Source organism: Stenella coeruleoalba (genome assembly GCF_951394435.1).
Source record: "Stenella coeruleoalba genome assembly, chromosome: 13".
NCBI lineage: Eukaryota > Metazoa > Chordata > Mammalia > Artiodactyla > Delphinidae > Stenella > Stenella coeruleoalba.
The window spans coordinates 27658420-27677269 of record NC_137159.1 but is presented as its reverse complement, the minus strand read 5'-3'; the positions used below and the strand labels follow the sequence as shown (position 1 = coordinate 27677269).

The window sequence follows — 18850 nt, the reverse complement described above, 5'->3', positions numbered from 1 at the left end:
CACACAAAAAGAAACCCTAACTGTTTATCCCATGAAGGGAGAAAAAAACAATTTGAAAAGTCAGAGTAGAACTCTCTGAGGACAATATTTAACATCAATTTTTGTAAAACAGAATTTTAAGAAGCTGGTTTTGAATTGTTTATAGAGTTTCTAATTAGCATGCTGAGGAAATACAGGGTCCATCTTAATCCAGAAGCAAATAAAAAGTTCTGACTCTTAAAATTCTAGGCTCTAGAGTAGGTGCGTGCGGGTGTGCTGGTGTGTATGTGTGTGTGTGTGTGTGTGCACATTTGCTGTGTGTTTTCAATAAACTCAAGAGTACATAAGCGTGTATGTTATTACCTTGTAACAATTCTTGAGCAAGTCTAACTGAAGGTCAGTAGCAAACAAGTAGATGCCGCTTGGGTGGCCCCCCAAACTCTCAGGTAATGCGCAGATCTGGCTTGGCAATCATGTTCTGCTTTTAGACATAATGCAGTTTTATGTTCTTGTTAGCATTGAAAGACTAACTTGAATATTCTGCAACTGATGAAATGGACAACAGAGCAGTAACCTAGAGTTTACAAGTATTTGGGGCAGTAAAACTTTAGTTCTAGATTTAACTTGGATTTTAGTCCTAATTTAACTTGGATTTTCTACAACGCATTTTTTTCCTATAAACTGGAGGTATATACCACAATAATCCTAAAAAACCTGTGACTTTGGGCTTCTGGGGTCTAAGCCTTCTAAGTGACTGAAAGGTACAACTGGATATTAGACCTGTCTAAAAATTGTCCTTTTCTGTCCTCACATACAAGGGTTCAGCTTGATTTTTGGATAGCTGTCATTAAAAAAAAAAAAATGTGCAAAGAGCTAATGCCTTTTGCTACAAGACAAAACAATTTCTCCTGGACATGCAGTAATAGGAGGCAATGCCATGTGTTGGAAGCATGCACATATTTTATGATAGATATTAATCTGGAGGTTAACAGCTAGATGCTCTGGTTGAAGTAGTTTATTTCAAACATACATATAATGTTAACCCACTTTGTAACGAAGTCTTCAACATTTCATATGCAAATTCGTTTTTCTTTCTAGTTTAAGCCCAAGGAAATCCCTATAAATCTTGTCTCCAAAGAGAAAATATAAAGAATTCATAAGATTAAAGAGTTCTTATCAATTGTATAAAAAACTAGAACTGTACTAACTAGACAAAAATGTAGACATCTAAGAGAACGTCCAACAAATAGAAAAGTAGAGGACTGCACTGAGATTGCAATCCTGAGAAAAATACATTATTTCTAAATGAAAAAGTAAAAGGAGATAGTATAAATTAAAGCCAGAAGAAAAATTTTAAACCTACAAAACTACGAGTCAATACAAAGTTAAAAACCCATTAATTTTACTATATACCCAAAAGATTCACAAAAGATCTCATGAATATCACAAATTAAAATAAAACAAACAAAAGCCAGAAATATTGTTTTCCCCAAATTGTACTACTACCTGCTTATTGCTTCAGTGGTAAGAAGAAAAATTATCTTCAAATAGTTAAATTGTATACCTACTTATATTTTAACTCTTAGGGGGATCTTGTTATATAAGATCTTTAAAGAAAACTTGTTGATTGTTTATTTTGGCATCTCTTAGGAAATTCCTATTTAATTAGATAAATCTCCTTAGATAACTCTTAAATAAAAATAGATGCAAATATAGTATGTTTCATATCATTCATTTTAGACCTCTAAGAGTTGGAAAAGCTCAACCTGGAGAAGAAACTAGTTTTATTGAGGGAAAAAACTACTTTCCAGTTTAGAAGAGGAGGGATTATCCCATTTCTGTAGAGGAAGCAATCAGGAAGATACAAAAAGAATGATCCTCGCCTAGTGCTAAGGCCAGAACTACTGTGAATATTGTACCAGCTCTTGTAAAAACAGCCACTGTGCTGGCACTCACAGGCCTGGGTCATGGTGTGTTCAACGATAAAACTTTGTTCCAAAGGATGGAACTCCTTCGGGCCAAAAAGCTTTCACCTGCATTATTCCATTAACCTCACTGTTTTGTTACGGGAAGTGTGTTTATTTTTTGAAACGACATTGAAATATATCCTTAAAAGAACACTTTAGGTCTCAACAAGATCCTCTGCTCTTTCAGCCAACACATTACCTTTTAGAAATCAACAGTCTACTTCTTTCTTTAAATCATCACATTTCAAAGCTGTAGCAGCTAATAAATGTTAATATAATTTTTCCAAAACTGCAATCTCCCTAAATTTCTATGCTGTCTTCTTTATCCTGTCTTTTCAAGGTAAAGGTATCTTTCCAGTTTTCTTAGCATTATCAGGATTATGGATTTTGTTCATTGTTAAAGTTCATTATTTACGGACATAAGTTAATGTAAATGCAAAAATATCTCGTATTATTCACAAGCTGGCTGACTTACATCACTCGCTCTGAAAGCAACTTCACTGCTCTCCAATCTGTTCAAATGCACGGAAATATAAATTCAGGGTGATGTGGCTTTTCTGCAATGCTTTCTTTTCAGGCTGCAGTCTACATGACAGCGTTATACCTTATCCTTGCTGCGGCTGTTGTTCAATCTATAAAATCTCTCTTGAAGACCCCCCAAAACAGCTTGTAATTTAAACTTTTACTTTTGGTGACTCACTGTTTTCAAATTGCCATCTCTGACCATATCCCCCTTCCAGGGGAATTTATGCAGACTCTTAACCCATAATTGCTTTACTCTTTACCTCTATTTCTGGGTTCTTAAATTAACTGTTACATCAGTGTTGTTCATTACTCAAATTATTTTTTCTTAAGAACTTTTCCTGGAAGTAAGTTCATGCTATTTTTGACAAGCAAACATTTGACTTCTGAAGGAATTCTTATGGAAATGGGTTTATATCCCAAATGCACCACCAAAAATCTTTGTGACCTTGCATAAACGTCCCTTACCATTTCAGGTGCTATCTTGGCTTGACTCCAAAGTGAACTGATCAAAACTATGAGCATCTAGCTGTTATGCACTTTTGTCTCAGTTTGGTCAATGAAACTCTCAAAAATCCATCAGATTTTCATTATTTTTATCATTAGCCTGTTTGTGTAAAATAAGTTACCATTTATGGAGCCAGTGTTCTCCTTTATTCCGGCATCCAATCATCGTAAATATTTCTCATGGACACATTCTTAGAAGGCCTATGAATAATAACCTGGCCTCTTACTGATTCTCCCTTTTGGAGTCTTACTAGCCAGACTTCCCCAATAACTTTCAGAGAGAGTTTTCCCCCTTTCCGGGTCTTCTTTTTGACTTCTGTATGCCATAGAACTTTCAAAAGTCATCACACCAATACTAATATTACCACATACCCTCCAAAAAGCTCCAAGCTGTTTATGCCTATTCATTAAGTTAATACTTTATCAAAACTTGTCCAATTGAGTAGTTTTAGCACAGATATTTTACACATTTTAGCACAGACATGCTCTGTTTAAGGCTGACAGATCCATTAGGAATTAACTTTCTGGTACATTTTCCCTCTGACATTTTCCTCACAACTGCGTTTCCTCATAACTGAGCCATCAGTTATCGCTTGCCTATAGAAAGGCAGATAAGAGAAAAGAAAGCTAAGTGAGAAAAGATATGTAAATAGACTAGCACAATATTGGACACATAATAAGTATTCAATAAACGATAGCAAGTATTCTTACCCTTATACTCACATTAGTTTATATGTATTAAAAACAGATTACTGGACTCAACTCTTACTTCCATTTCTCATTAGATCCTCACAGAAACCTTGGAGGAAGCGAGGTTTTATCCCCATTTTACAGGTTGGGAGACTGCAGCCTCGAGGGCTTAAGTACCTTAACTGAAGTCATATAGTCAAGAAATAAGCCTATATTTGTCACAATCACTTGCCCATGCTTTGACGTGACACCACCACCCATCATTTACCCAGCTTCACCAAGGTACTACTAAATTTTTTACTCTTATTCTCCTCTCTTTGCTTCATACTGCCATTGCCACCAACCCAGTCAAATTCACTTTTAATTTTCCAATGTTAGTGAAGGGAGTAGAAGGTGGAAATTGAGGTTAAAGGAGGAAACTTTAATGTTATTCAAGGATGACTTCATCTTAACTTCCAGCCTTCGTCTACCCATTCTCTGCTCCAGTCACACGCAGAGTATTTGCTATCTCTTCCATAAGTCTTGACTTCTCTTGTCTTTATGCCACTTTTCTTTTCTCCATTTGCAATGAATCTCCCTTTCCTTTAGTTCTTCACCATTTCTTACTCCATACTCTCCATTAAAATTCAAATCTACCTTTAAAGCCCAACTCCTATACCAGTGCTGTCCTGCAGTCTCCTGGATCTGCCAAGTCAGAACTAACCACTTGCTCCTCCGTGCTCCTGCAATGGCAATGATGTCAGAAGGGCGAGTGATTTTACAGCTCGCTCACCACCTGTGGGAAATATGTCCTATTTGCCCTTCCACATCCTTTCTCCACCCAACTCTATGTGGATGGCTTGCATGGCCTATCCTAGTAAGTGTCCTTGCTCTGGCTTCTGTTTGGCTCACCAATGAAGAGAACCAATAGAAGATTGTGGGGAATGAAGGAGGGGAGTGAAGTTAGGGTATTAATTCTTGCCAAATTGCTGGGAGTTGGCTGCATCCCCCAACTAACGTATAGTGCTTCTCTGTGGGGCATCACAGCATCTTTGGGGAGGACTCTCCCTCCAGCAAGGCTTCCTTTCTCTTTCATCTCCTGTAAAGTAGCCACACTTTTACTGAACACAGGGCACTACACTATCTCTTGATTCTCTACATTGGGCTCAATTTATCCTTATTGATGTACCACTGATTTCCTGCTGAGACCCTGTCTGATGAACTTCGTAATATGCTCTTCTAAGCTGTTAATTTTACAAACCACATTATTACAATTAGAAGAATGTCTTCAGGATGTGTCAGTAAGCTCTGACTGATGATAATGGTAAACAGCTAGAATTTATGGAACATAAAGCATGCTTTGGTTACTCTCTTGAGTACACCGTGTGCATTATTCTAATTAATTTAAATCACTATTAGCTAAGCAAGGCACACAGATGCTAAGAGGTTCCCAGAAGTAACTTGCTCATGGTCACTCCAGTGTCTCAGTAGTGTTTAGGACTCAGATCTGTCCAAAGCCTAAACCTTAAGTTCTAGGTCTAAGCAGTGGGTCTCAAACTTGAGTATGCATCAGCATCACCAAGAGAGCTTGCTGAAACAGGTAGTGGGCCCCACCCCCAGAGTGTCCGAGTCTGTAGGTCTGGAGTAGGGCCCAAGACTTTCACTTCTAAAAATTCCTACGTGCAGCTGATGTGCTGGTCTGGGTACCAGACTTTGAGAACCACTAGTCCAGGCATTTTAGGTCCAGAATTTCAGGTGTTAGAATAATTTTCTGGTGATAAATTGTCGAAAAAAAAAAAAAGCACTGCATTTTCCTGTTTGTAAGGAGGTAATACATTCAATCTTACAGAGTCAATAATGGGGCTAAGTATTTAAGAAAGAAGAGTTATTCTCCAGGAGGATGGGAGGAGATGGACATTCTAAGGACAGGAATGCCCTTTCAGGAAACTTGCAAAGGGAACAGAAAAATAACATAGTAAGATTCTGCTATCCAGTGTTCACAGACCATGAGTAGGATACTCTTGACTGTAAAATGGGAAGCCAACTTTTGTTGACCATATACATACCTTATTCAGTACAAACGTTTATTAAGAATCTCCAAAAGCTAGACACTAGGCATCAGGGCTACACTGATAGAGCAGATAAAGTGCCTGGCCTCAGGGAGCTTGTGCTTCAGATGATGTACATCAGCTAGATAGACTGAATGATGGATACTATGTTGGGTTCACACTTCGTCTCAAGAAAAAAATATATCCATTGACGTGATCCAGGAGTCAAATGGCAAAAGACCTAGCCTCAAAGTGAGCGTTAATTTCATTAAATGGTAGGTAAAAATTATTTTATATGCCGAGATAGGCCCTGCTTAAAAGACACACTATTCCTCCAAACGTATTACACAAGCCAGCTTATGAACCTGTGACTTTTTCTAGGAGAAATGTTGCCTTCTTTCCCAAGAAGGGAGCGGTAGGGGTCGGGGTGGAAATAGTTTCATCATCAGAGGCACAGTCTCACTACTACTGCTCAGCTCCAATTCGCAACCTTCTGAATGGTTTCCAGACTAAGTCATTTAGCAAAGTGATGAAGAAAAAATGGCCCATTAATCTTATGATGCATGTTATAACTTAACTCTGGGTTTAGCATAGGAAAAATATTATTTGCATTGATTAGAAATATGCTTTATGGTTGCATATATTATTCACTCTGAACATTCTAAAATTATTAGCTGGGTTGACATGATGAACTGCACAGGAGTACTTCTAGATGACATCTCAATGTCATCTGTTACTCACATCATATAGGTCTAGGAATCAATATGTGTTTTACTCAATATGAGATCTTATTCCAAACACCAAAATATGCCTGTTTTTATTCGATGGCTATCATCATGAAACTACCAGCTAAACATCATTTAGAAAATTCAAAGCAAGTAAATTACTGTATTAACCGTCCAACTATGATTATGACTTTCCTCCACTTATAGCTGAACCTAATATAATGATCTGGTCAGTCTGACTAGGAGGATTTATTCATTAATTTACTCAAATATTCTGAGGTATATTTTGAAGGACTTAAATTATGGTCTGCTTTGTAGGATCCAACAGTAATGGTACAGGTTTATCTCCTACAAGCTCTGTGACCTTGCCCAAGTGATTTAGCATCTCTGAGCCTCACTTTCCTAATCTGTAAAATGGAAACAATAATAGAACCCAAGTTGTAAAGCTGAAGGAAATAAAAGTAATATGGTAATGTATTTTGGCACAAAAGAGCAGTTACGCTGATGGTCATTATTTGTGAATACTGTTGCTAAGATTATTGAAAACCTGTTGTGTGTTAGGGTGCTGTTCAAGGACTAGAATTTTAAGACTGTTCTTCACCTTTATCCCAGTTTTACCTGCAAAGTTCTGCCATGCACTGGAAAAACACACTGGTATTTCTAGGGAAGGGGACCACTCAGGTGACATTTTTGTTTCACCAGGTATATAAAGTATACAAAGGTTATAGTGTATCTTTTAAGTCCTTTGGACGTCTAGTTACCTTTCACTAGAATGATTCTAGTAGATCCTGATAGATACCTGAGACAAGGTCAGGTCAGTGATGTTGGTACCTTTTCTGGCTTAAGAGCATAGGGCAGAAACACAGGAAGAGAGGTCTTCCTTTTCCACTCCTGTTACTAAGAACCCTCTCGAATAATGACAATCTGAAACAGATCACTACATTGTTGCATGCTGTAGAATCAGAGCAGTGTACAAAGCAAAGAGCACTGGCCTCCATTATACTTGCATTTCACTCGAGATTCACTTTTCTAGACCGTGGAGAAAGCAGATGTTCCAACACTTTCCAGGTACTGGAATATTACAATCTGGCAATCTCCACCACTGCATGTTTGATCACACTATTCCCTGCAAATGGAATGCTGTTCCATCAAGGTCAGATTGACCAGTGCAGATACCCGATTTTATCGTACGGTCAGAACCAAATTAACTTACTGAAATTCTGCCCAGCTCAGGGTCTACCTTCTCTGTGAAACCTCCTGTGAGATCCCAAGTTACAAACAACTCTATCTTCTTCAGAAGACACTGTATACTATATAAATAGTAATTTACATATAAATATATGTATATGTGTATTTCTTTGTTACATTAAGTTACAGCTCCTGTGGTTTCTCTTCTTAACTAAACTGGACCCCCTTATCATCACAGTGGCCATGTACATCATTGTATCCTCCAAAAAAATCCAGATAATAATATCATGGATTCAGTATATAGTTGTTTAATAGAAAACAATTAACTAACCACTGCAGAATACTAGTGTCTCTCAAGGTGTGTTCAGTGGATCATAAATCTTATGAGACAGTCCATGAAGGAAAAGATTTCAAATAAATTTGGGATCTGTTTTCCACTACATCTCCTTATCAGAGACTCATAATTCACAAGACTCGTAAAAAGCTCTGTAGCAAAGAAACTGTTGACTTAGTTTGACCCAGTATTTCTCTTACAAGAGTATCAGTTCTGGAAGTCAAGGACATTTTCCACCTCTAATACAACATCTCTACTGCCTAGTAGAGTGCCTGGCACTTAGTAGACACCTAATAAATATTTGAATAAGTTTCAACATACATTCCCCTTTTAAGCTATAGAAGAAAAACACAGTATATAGTAGATTTTGATTTACTTGGGGAGAATAATAATATGAATAGATAAATTTACACAAATCATTTTGAAGTATATATATTTGATAATACTTTTTTCCACAAATCTACACAATTGCACATTTAGTGGTGATAGTAAACGAACTACATTTGCTTCTGAAAACTTGCTAACAAGGATGGCTACTAAAAACTACAACTTGAACCCAAAACAATTGATTTAGTTCATTGGTCCCCACTCCTTAGCAGTTTTAATATAGAAGAAAATAGACGCATATATTTCTTTTCTGCCATAATATGACATCATATAAGGAATGTGATTTTATTAGCTAGAAATAAGATTTGCTTTTGTTGTTTTAGTACATTTGATCACATAAGAATAATTCTAGATTTTTTCCCTCCTGTTGACTCTCATAGCATCCCCATCTAAAATAGACTTTGGAGATTTAGATCAAATGTCATATCAATTGTCCTAGACTGCTTACTATGTGCTTTCACTATAGATTTTAATGTCAATAGAGAAAGGAGAAGGAAAAGTCAGAGGGAAATGAAACAGGTGTATGCAACACCCCTCTCTACTACCGACATTTCTCAGAATTCTGGGGGAAGTTGCATCTATAAGTGGAAAGTTTTTCACCATGGAACTCACGGTGGTTGAACTTCTCATGAAGAATTTTTGTTTCACTACTGAAGAAAAATATGTTTGATTTTACCATAACTGAAAAGTTCTCCTGTTTCTACTTCTGAGGTTTGCCCTCAAGACTACTGTTTACCTAATGGAAGGGACTCCTATGCATGGAGGAAAAAGTGCACCATTTGAAGGAAAAGCTAAAGGAGTGATATTCAGGTAGCTCCTCATTCCACCAATGAAAACATACACATAGATTTTCCACTTTACACCTCATTTTCCACCTTATTTTCATGATTTTGAAATGAATATGTAGGGTCTGATGAGTTTGTCAATAGTCTATAATTATTAGTGTTATTAAAATAGAATACAAATGATAAGCCATATGTAAAAATGCTGTGTGAATAAACTGCTATACCCCAAATAATACAAATGAGTGAATGGCAGTAAATGCTAAGAGGGATTAACAACATAAAGGATATTAAAAAAATGATGACCGTATTTCATATTTATGTGTCTTTTTCTCTCTCACTCTTTTTTTTTTTTTTTTTTTTTTGCGGTCCGCGGGCCTCTCACTGTTGTGGCCTCTCCCGTTGCGGAGCACAGGCTCCGGACGCGCAAGCTCAGTGGCCATGGCTCACGGGCCCAGCCGCTCCGCGGCATGTGGGATCTTCCCGGACCGGGGCACGAACCCGCGTCCCCTGCATCGGCGGGCAGAACACTCAACCACTGCGCCACCAGGGAAGCCCTTCTCTCTCACTCTTACTCAACTCCTAAATAACTAAGAGAATATGCTCACAAATGGTAAGCATGTTTTGGATGTTCGATGTGTGTTTGTGGGAAAGAACAAAAAAAAATACTGCCTCAATTAGGTCAAATATCATACAAGAGATGAATGAGATTAGAGATGGGATTGGGATTTGTGTTAGTTACTCAATAGCTAACCAGTCACAGATATGACAGTGTAGTGCAATACGCAAATATACTTTTAAACAACTTCTCTTAAGTTATCTACTGTCTGTAAAGACAATCACACTCAACTGCTCTGCACTTAACCCCAGAGCTTCTGACTTAGAATCTGTTAGAAATAGGTACACGTTTCATTGCTTTGGCAACATTTACATGGCTCTGCATCAGGCACTACAACTGCTAAGATCACACTCTGGGAATTCAGGAAAGCCTAGTGTCCAGTTCTGGTCGTTCTACCACCCAACTGTGATCTAGGGTAAATTCCTGATGAAAAAAAAAGAAAAAGAAAAACCCTGAAGATGCTGAAACAGTATTTCCTACTTCACAGGGTCATCATGGGGATAAAAGGTCATTAGGATAAAGTGCCTCTCACCCAGGAAACACTGATAAATGCTACTGATGCTACCATCATCATCATCATGACCGATCAAGAACATATTGCCACATGGAAATGCAACATTCCCTGGGCCATTCACAACTTTCCTTTAAAGGACTCATATTCTATGTGGGGTCTTAACACCTTCAAATAACAGAAAATACAAGTCTTTACGCCTTTTTTTCTGTAGCTAATTTTGGCATCTTTCACCTCTGTCCACTTCAGTGTTGGTTTAGCATATTCTTGTCACACAAAGAAGCTACTTCCCAAAGAGAGGAACAATGTGTCAAGTGACAAAGACATTGAATGAAGTCTTTCACATCCTAGATTGTCCACGGTACGGCTCAGCTGGTCTCTGGGTCGGAAGGCCTGGGTCTACTTTGCTCGTCTGTTACAGGCGAAGGGACATGGTCCTTAGCATGTGGTCTGTGAAACAGAGGCAGCTGAGGGTAGAATTGTAACACAAGCAGAACTGGCTTCAATTCTTCCTTCTTAGGTCTTTTTCTTCTTGTTCACCTGTTCAAGGAACTTGCCTGCCCTCTGTCCCTGCCAGGACGATGTTACATCTGCCTGGATAAGTAGGTCACCACTGTATATCAGGAAGGGTCTTATTTGTAATCATCAGGAACCAGATACGGCTAATTTGAGCAGAAAAGGAAACGTTTGGAGGTTTATGGTTAGGTCTCAGTAACTAGAAGCAGACTAAACAACCGAAAGCCAAGGCTACGCTATTGCAATTATAGGATCAGGCCAAAGTGATGTTATAAGTCCTAGCTGGCCTTGCTACCAAGCAGGAACAGGAAACAGGAGGTTGACCCAGCACTGCTGGCCTTGCTTCTTTACATCATTTATTTGTAATTCAAAATCCAAGAGAGGGGTGCAGTTGGCCAACCTAGGTCGCCCGACTGTTTTCCATCTGTAAGGGAGACAGAGCATGTGAGTAAACAGTGTATCTGACATGTTCAGCTTATGTAACGAGAGGAAGGCTCTGTTTCTCACCAAGACCCACAAAGTGGAAAACTCCCCAAAGAGAAAGGAATTTCAGATCAGATGCTTGGAAAGTTAAAAACAACAACAACAAACAAATGCAGATGTGGAATTAAAGACATGGAGTCATTAAGAACCTATATGTGGAGTGATTCAGACCTGAGTTCACATCTGGAGCAAGCTACTCAATCTTGCCGAGCTTCAATTTTCTTTAAAGGAAACAACGTGGAAGACGATATCCACATGTAACTTGTGGTACACATGAAGGAGGGTAGTACAGTATATGATGCCTGGCACATCCTATGCATTTTCTAAAACTACTAGTAGTACTATTATTATTGTTACTTATTATACAATTTATTGTAGAAATTAACAGGGAGAGTATTAATAAATGTTAATACAGTGCTAAGTGTCACATTTATGATCTCAACTAATTATTTGTTGATTCAACAAACATTCCACATATCAGAAAATAACCTGTTAGTGTGTATATATATATATATATATATATATTTTTTTTTTTTACAGAAGAAAAGAAACCCTGAGGCTTAGAAAGTGTAAACAATGTACCAACAGTCACTCATTTAAGAGGTAATGGAATATTATTCAGCCTTAAAAAAATGAAGGAGATCCTTTCATTTGTGACAATATAGATGAAACAGGAGTACATTATGCTGATGAAATAAGCCAGACAGGATAAATACGAATGATATCATTTATATATGGAATCTAAAAAGAAAAAAAGCCACACTCATAGAAACAGAGTAGAAAACTGGTTGCCAGGGGCTGGGGTGTGGGTGGGGAAAAGAGGGGAAGACTGGTAAAAGGGTACAAACTTTCAGCTGCAGGATGAATAAGGTCTGAGGATCTACTGTATAACATAGTTACTACAGTCAATAATACTGTATTGTATAACTAACATTTTCTGAGAGAATAGAACTTAAGTGTTCTCACCAAAAAAAGAAAAAAAGGAAAAAGGTGTCATGAGCTGTTAGATGTATTAATTAACGTGATGGGAAGGATCCTTTTACAACAGATATGTATATCAAATCATCATGATATACTCTTTGACTATCTTACAATTTTGTCAATTATACCTCAATAAAACAGAAAAAAAAAAGAGGTAATAAAGATGAGACTCCAATCCAGGATTATCCAGCTCAAAAAACTACACTCTTAACCATTACAATATAGTATCCATCCATATGTTGTAACTGTAAAATGCTTAACACAAAGGAAACGTTAAATAAATGGTATTTATTCTAACTCTAATGCTTACTAGATATTAGTTATGTGGTATGCTTTGCTTCTAACTACAAGGGTATAAGGTGCAAATTCTTGCTACAGAACATAAAAGCCCCTGTGGCACCCTGTAGGATAAACACAGTACCTGTAAATCTCTCATCTCTCAACCCAGAGTCTCCTCAAGTTGGAGGTCTTTACCCCCTTTATAATGTGGGAATAATGCCTTTCCCACATTTGCACTGGGCATGAAAGTACATACTTCCAGGTGTATACTGAACCTCCACTTAGCTCCTCGTCACCTTGGAATCACCAGACCAAAGATCATTTATTCCATTAATATAAATGATGTAGGGATAGAAGTACAGAATATACAGAGAGTGTTGGAGGAATCCAAACAACAAGTCCTCCACTCTCAAAACAAATTTTAGAGTTCCAAAAGTAAAGAGCAATGTTTGGAAATAAAACTAAAAATGAAACTAACATCTACAATTAGCCAAGTATTTATTATGGGCCAGGCTACTTACTAGGCACTTGATAAACATTACAGCTCACCTTCCTGCAGTCCTTCAAAGCATATAATATTGTTTCTATTTCATAGAGAAGAAAATTGTATCTAAGCGGGTTAGTGATTAGCCCAAGACCACAGGGCTAGGCTGTAAGAAAAGAAGGCCAAGTTTCAGTGGTCAAAATGGTGATGGATGTTATAAACTAGAAGATTACGGCTAATCAAATAAAAATATTCAAAACGGTCCTAATGTATTATTAGGATTTCTTTAGAATAACTTGGGTGCCTTAGTGAATACAGTAGTGGTAGGCACTACAGTCTCTTTAATTTGCTAATCATACAAATCTACTTTAATATTCTTGGTGACAAGGAGCTAACTACTGATAAGACAGCTTCTTCAGTTTTGGGGCTACTCCAGGGTGAAATGCCGGAACGTCTTACTGCCTGCAATGTCACCTAGTTCTACCAGGGGGAATAAAGCAGAACAAGTAGCCACTGTTCTTGACAAATGGATACAGTTTCAGTTTTTCAAAATATGAGTGTCAGATTCATTCATTGTATCAGATAGATCTGTCAAATGGCTTTGCCCATTTACTAATGGATGGCACACTGCAGACACACGTTGGGTCAAAGGACTCAATGTCACCTCATTGATACTGTCATCAATATGATTTGTATTGGCATTTTGTCTCACCCTGACTTTAAGGACTATGTGAGGAGATCCAAGTCTCCAGACCATGGACTGATCACCTCTGCTTGACACAGTATTCTCTGCTCATTTCCAGAGGGGACCAAGGATGAGCTCTTGTACTTCTGAGTCTACTCACCCTACCTGGCAACACATACTAGCTGGGCTGATTGGATCAAGCAGGAGGCCCAGAGTTTAAATTTCCAGCTGCATTGGAGGAAACAGAGGCTATGCCCCAATCCCATAACCCCTCACTTCTTACTGCTAGCCTATCCTAGGCTGTTCTTGCTGATAGGAGTACTTCATGCTAAAAATTAATTTTGCTTACCTGATGGCAGTCACACAACCTCAAACGCCATTTTTATAAATAAGGCAACCACCAATGGAGTGTGATTTAGGGTTTTTTCTTCTGTAGACCCTGCCTACCCTATAAAATCTCCCATTACTGCATCATGGAGACTATAATCCCTTTCCGAGGGAATAGATTCTTTCCAACCATAAGTTGAAATAAGAACTTACATTTCCGTACTGCCCAAAAGGAAATAAATTGATTACAAAATGCAGGAGAATGACTGATTTTCCACATTTGTTGTGTTCATTAAAGGGTTTTTGAATGGACTTGACAGTATTAAAGCAGTTCAACACACACAAAATAAAAATTAATAAATGAAGAGAAAAAAATTGCATTTACAACAAACAACAAAATAAACACATTGATATATAAAAGGCTGTTATACATCGATGAAAAATGGATGCCATAAAGTCACAAACTAAAAAGTATTAACAGCCAATAAAGATATGCAAATATGTTCAACCTTGCTATTATTAATCAAAGAAATACAAATAAAATAATTCAGGTGTCATATTTTACTGACTAGAATGACAAAGTTTTAAAAAACTTGGTAATACTGGTATTGATATTGATAATACTGGTACTGGTGAGTGTGTGTAAGAAACCACTCTGGATGTTAAATTCTTGGTAGAAATAAAAAGCACGGTAACCTTTCTGGAAGACAATATGTCAGTATGTACCAGAACTGACAACCAGCCATTCAAGTTCTAGAAGTCCATTCTAAGGAAATAAACAAATGCTCAAAGACATATGAACAAGGATGCTTGTCTCATTGTTTAGCAAAGCAAAACAGGAATAATCTAAATGTTGAACAGTAGGGACTGGTTAAATAAATAATAGAATGCTGTTCAACCATGAAAAATGATGCTGCAGATTTTTATTAGGTGATGAGTAATCATACTTATATTACTAAATAAAAATGTTATAGAACTGTTTTGTAGTTTGATATAATAATTAAAGGTATTTTATACTTGCATTGTATTTATATGCACCCCGTCACAAAAAAGTTTCCAAAGATACCCTCAAAAATGTTACAGAGATGATTTATCAGAAATGGGATTTTGAGTTATTTTTCCTTTTTTCTTTAAATCCTTTCAATTTTGGAGTTTCTGCAATGAGCCTGTATTATTTTTACAATTAAAAATATTTAAATTTACAACAAAAGGATCTAAATTCCTCCAGTTTTCCATTTATTTTCCACCCTGGCTCAGGGCATTTGTGTAAAAAAAAAAAAAAATCAGCTTATTTTCTCTTTTGTATCAATCTAAATTTACTTTTCATAAGTTAACTATTTTAGTCTGGCAAAAGTTTCACACAGGAAAATTGTTAAGGTCTGAGTATTCTATTACCTTTAAAAGCACTGGAAACTTTGAAATTCTTTCTTTCAGAATTTTCATATAATACTGAAAGGCGGGGGGGAGGTAGCAAAATGAAGGGAAATAGATAGTAGTAGTCAACTTCAATTAAGAAAAAGCAACAAGAGGCAGTTTGTACTCTTTTGATACGGCAGAAGCCCCATGTGTCAACTCATGCTAAAAAATGTATATATACACACACACATATATGTTTGTGTGTATTATATGTATATGTGACACACACACATAATTAATCCACAGTCTTAGGCTAATCACTCATTGTGGCAGAAACAACGAGCTGTTGACTACACTTTAATTAGCTCCTCCAGCCTGTAGAGGCATCACTAGGACCAAGATAGGAGCAACATTCTCCATCTCCGCTCGCATCTGGGTATGGTTCTATCCCAAAGAATGTGACCAGAGGTGACCTGAAGAGTTTATGTCTGAAGGATAACGAGTTGATAATTGTAGCTCGCAGCTTCCTCTCTCCTTTCCTCTTTAGGACAAACGTAGAGCCACTTGATGAAGGTGGTGGGTCCCTGAATAACTGAGCAGAAAACTGACCCGCAGACCACCAAAGTCCATACTACACTCCTGAGTGAGTGAGAAATGAACTGTCCGTGTGTTGCTCCACTGAGGTTTAAGGTTTATTATTTAGTGTTTAACTAACGCATTTTTTCTTTAAACCTCAGTTGCCTTCTCTGTAAAATAAAGTCTTTGCAAAGGATCCACTGCAAGTTTTTTCCATTGCTTATGTTGTTATCTTAGTTTTTAATTCTCAGAAACATTGCGCGCATTTTACCTTTTAAGTTAGTAAGTCTACTTTTTTCCCCACAAAGACGGGTTCTTCAAGCTATGGAGAAGTCATAGCAGACTGTTGCTTCAGTTTAAGATACGCATTCACATATGAGATGAGAAGGGTGAGGACCCAGAGAAACGCCTTTGACAGAGGGGAGTGAGAGCATACTGAAGAATGTTTAGTAATAAAGAATTCAGATGGGAGAAACGGATGGGGTACATCTAACAGATTTGCTCAAAGGAATTCTGGAAAGGCAAATACGTGAAAATGTATAGCAAAGACATGAAATGCCTTTTGGTCCCTAAATGGATTTCATTTCAAAGACGTGCATATTGGAAATATATGTACCATAAGACTTCTCTGTCCACTTCTAGAATTTTCTAAAGCCTGACAGAACATCTGCAGAGAGAGGATGTCATTCCAAGATAATCGACTGCAAGTTACTAAATTAAGATAAAAATGTCCTTAACCTTGAACAGTTTTTAAAGAGATTTTAGAAGAAAGGAGCCCTCCAGGGGGTTGTATAACTATATAATTGTACCCTTTCTAAAAGGCTATTTACAGATACATAATGTTTCCCCTCCATTCTTTAAAGTAAAATATAGGATAAAAAAAATAGTTTGGGGATAATATTTGTTTGGGACAGCAGGCACTGCTAAGCAGTACCACTCTCTCCTTATTCCTTACTATCAGAGCCCTGGTTTAGGAGACCCCATTATCCTTAAGGCTAAGGTGGCCAGTTTAAAATCCGAGCTGATGAGATCTAAGTGCAAGTCCGTTGACCATCTGTGGTAAAATATTTGCTCTCTGAGTTAGACACTGCCTTTTTTTTCTTACTTAATTTCTTTTTTTTTTTCCTTTTCTTTCTTCCTGCCCAAATTGTTGGAACACTATTGGAGATTCTGGGGTCACTTTGAAGCTATGTGGACATGCTACAGATGTGGAAGCTGGAAGAGCGAAGCAACCCAGTCCTCTGGTGATGCCCTTCAGCAGCTGGACTAACGCTAGAGGGTCTATCTCCAAACTTCCTGCTACCCGTGGAAAGTAAGGTAAATCACTCATTCACTTTCTGTTACCTACTAACTGATCCAGAACTCTAACCTCAGGGTTCTAGAACCCTTCTCAGTATCCCATAGTCATACTCATGTTCCGGACTCCTGATCATCAGACTTGCTTATAGCAGATGCATGGGGAGGGCGGGCTCTTCTGGAAGCCCTCACACTTCCTCCCCTACCCCCACCACACACAAATAATGATCTTTATGTCCACTCATCCTTCTATCTACACTCAGAGGCCAGGGCCCCCAGGAAGGCTTCACTGACAACCCTTTACTCCTCTCTACATGCAGAAAGGGTAGAGGTGTGGGCTCTGGAATCAGACTTCCTAGACTTGAATTCTTAATCTGTTACTTACCAGTTTAGGACGTGGGCAAAGTAGTTACCTTCTCTGGACACCCCTGTAAAAGAGGAACACTAAGTAGCACCTATGTACCTTACTGAAAGGATTAAATGAGCACATGCAGGTAAAGTTCTTATAATTTTTTCTTGGATCAATCAATTCTAGCTGCTATTGTTACCTTTGACTAATTTAGGGCAGAGTCCCTTTGCCCTCCTTTGGTTCTCTGGGCCCGTCTCATTCACAACACACACAACCGCATACTGCAGAGTTTTGAAAGGTGGTTCTCAAAATGTGGTCCCTGGGCCAGCAATATCAGCCACACCTGGGAACTGGTTAGAACTCTGGCACTGGAGCCCAGCAATCTGTGTTTTAACAATATTCTCAGGCAAATCTGATGCACACTAAAGGTTGACGACAACTGAGAACATCTGTCTCAGACTCTCCTGGAGGCATTCACCAAAAAAGAGTTACAGGACCTTACACCTGACCAGCTGGAGAAGGGCTCTAGTAATTGCCCTGGTTATCATGCTTGTCATGATTTTTCATGTTTTATGTCTCAAAACATAAATGTTTGAGAATCACTGCCATTTTGAATGTGTGTTTCACTTGTCTGTTTTTCCAGTGGACTCTACTTCCTTGCAAGGAAGGTTTGTGAAGATTTGTTGCTGTTGCTTGCATTATTCGTTTTATTATGCTAATTCTAGAATCTCTGGTGCATAGTGCAATCTCAGGCAGGAAGTAGTGGCTCATTAAAACAGGTATCCCAAAAGTCTTAGTAGAACTTCAAGATTAATTCCTTCAGGAAGAGGTAAAATTGTCATTAGATGCAGATGATACGATACTATATATAGAAAACCCTAAAGACTCTACATGAAAACTACTACAACTGATAAACGAATTCAGCAAGATTAACATACAGAAATTGGTTGCATTTCTTTATACCAACAATGAAATATCGGAAAGGGAATGTAAAAAAACAATGCCTTTTAAAATCACAACCCCAAAAATAAAATACTTAGGAATAAACCTCACCAAGAAGGCAAAAGACTTATACGCTGAGAACTGTTAAGACATTAATAAAGGAAAGTGAAGATGATTCAAAGAAATGGAAAGACATCACATGTTCTTGGGTTGGAGGAATTAGTATTGTTAAAATGCTCATACTACCCAAAGCAATCTACAGATTTAATGCGATCCCTATCAAATCATCCATGACATTTTTCACGCAATTAGAACAAATAATCCTAAAATTCATACAG

The 18850-nt window shown here is 37.7% G+C and overlaps 1 protein-coding gene across 1 annotated transcript in view; it reads right to left on the bottom strand.

The window, feature by feature from the left end:
• Nucleotides 1-3801: 3801 nt before the first annotated feature.
• Nucleotides 3802-18850, bottom strand: part of LOC307195801 (uncharacterized protein) — a gene marked incomplete at its 5' end in the record, with an annotated part of 31430 nt that continues 16381 nt past the window's right edge. Inside the window, one exon of the mRNA XM_079940282.1 lies at nucleotides 3802-11178. Coding sequence (XP_079796408.1) covers nucleotides 11046-11178 — 133 coding nt within the window. The 3' untranslated portion in view covers nucleotides 3802-11045. The remainder of the gene's footprint in view (nucleotides 11179-18850) is intronic.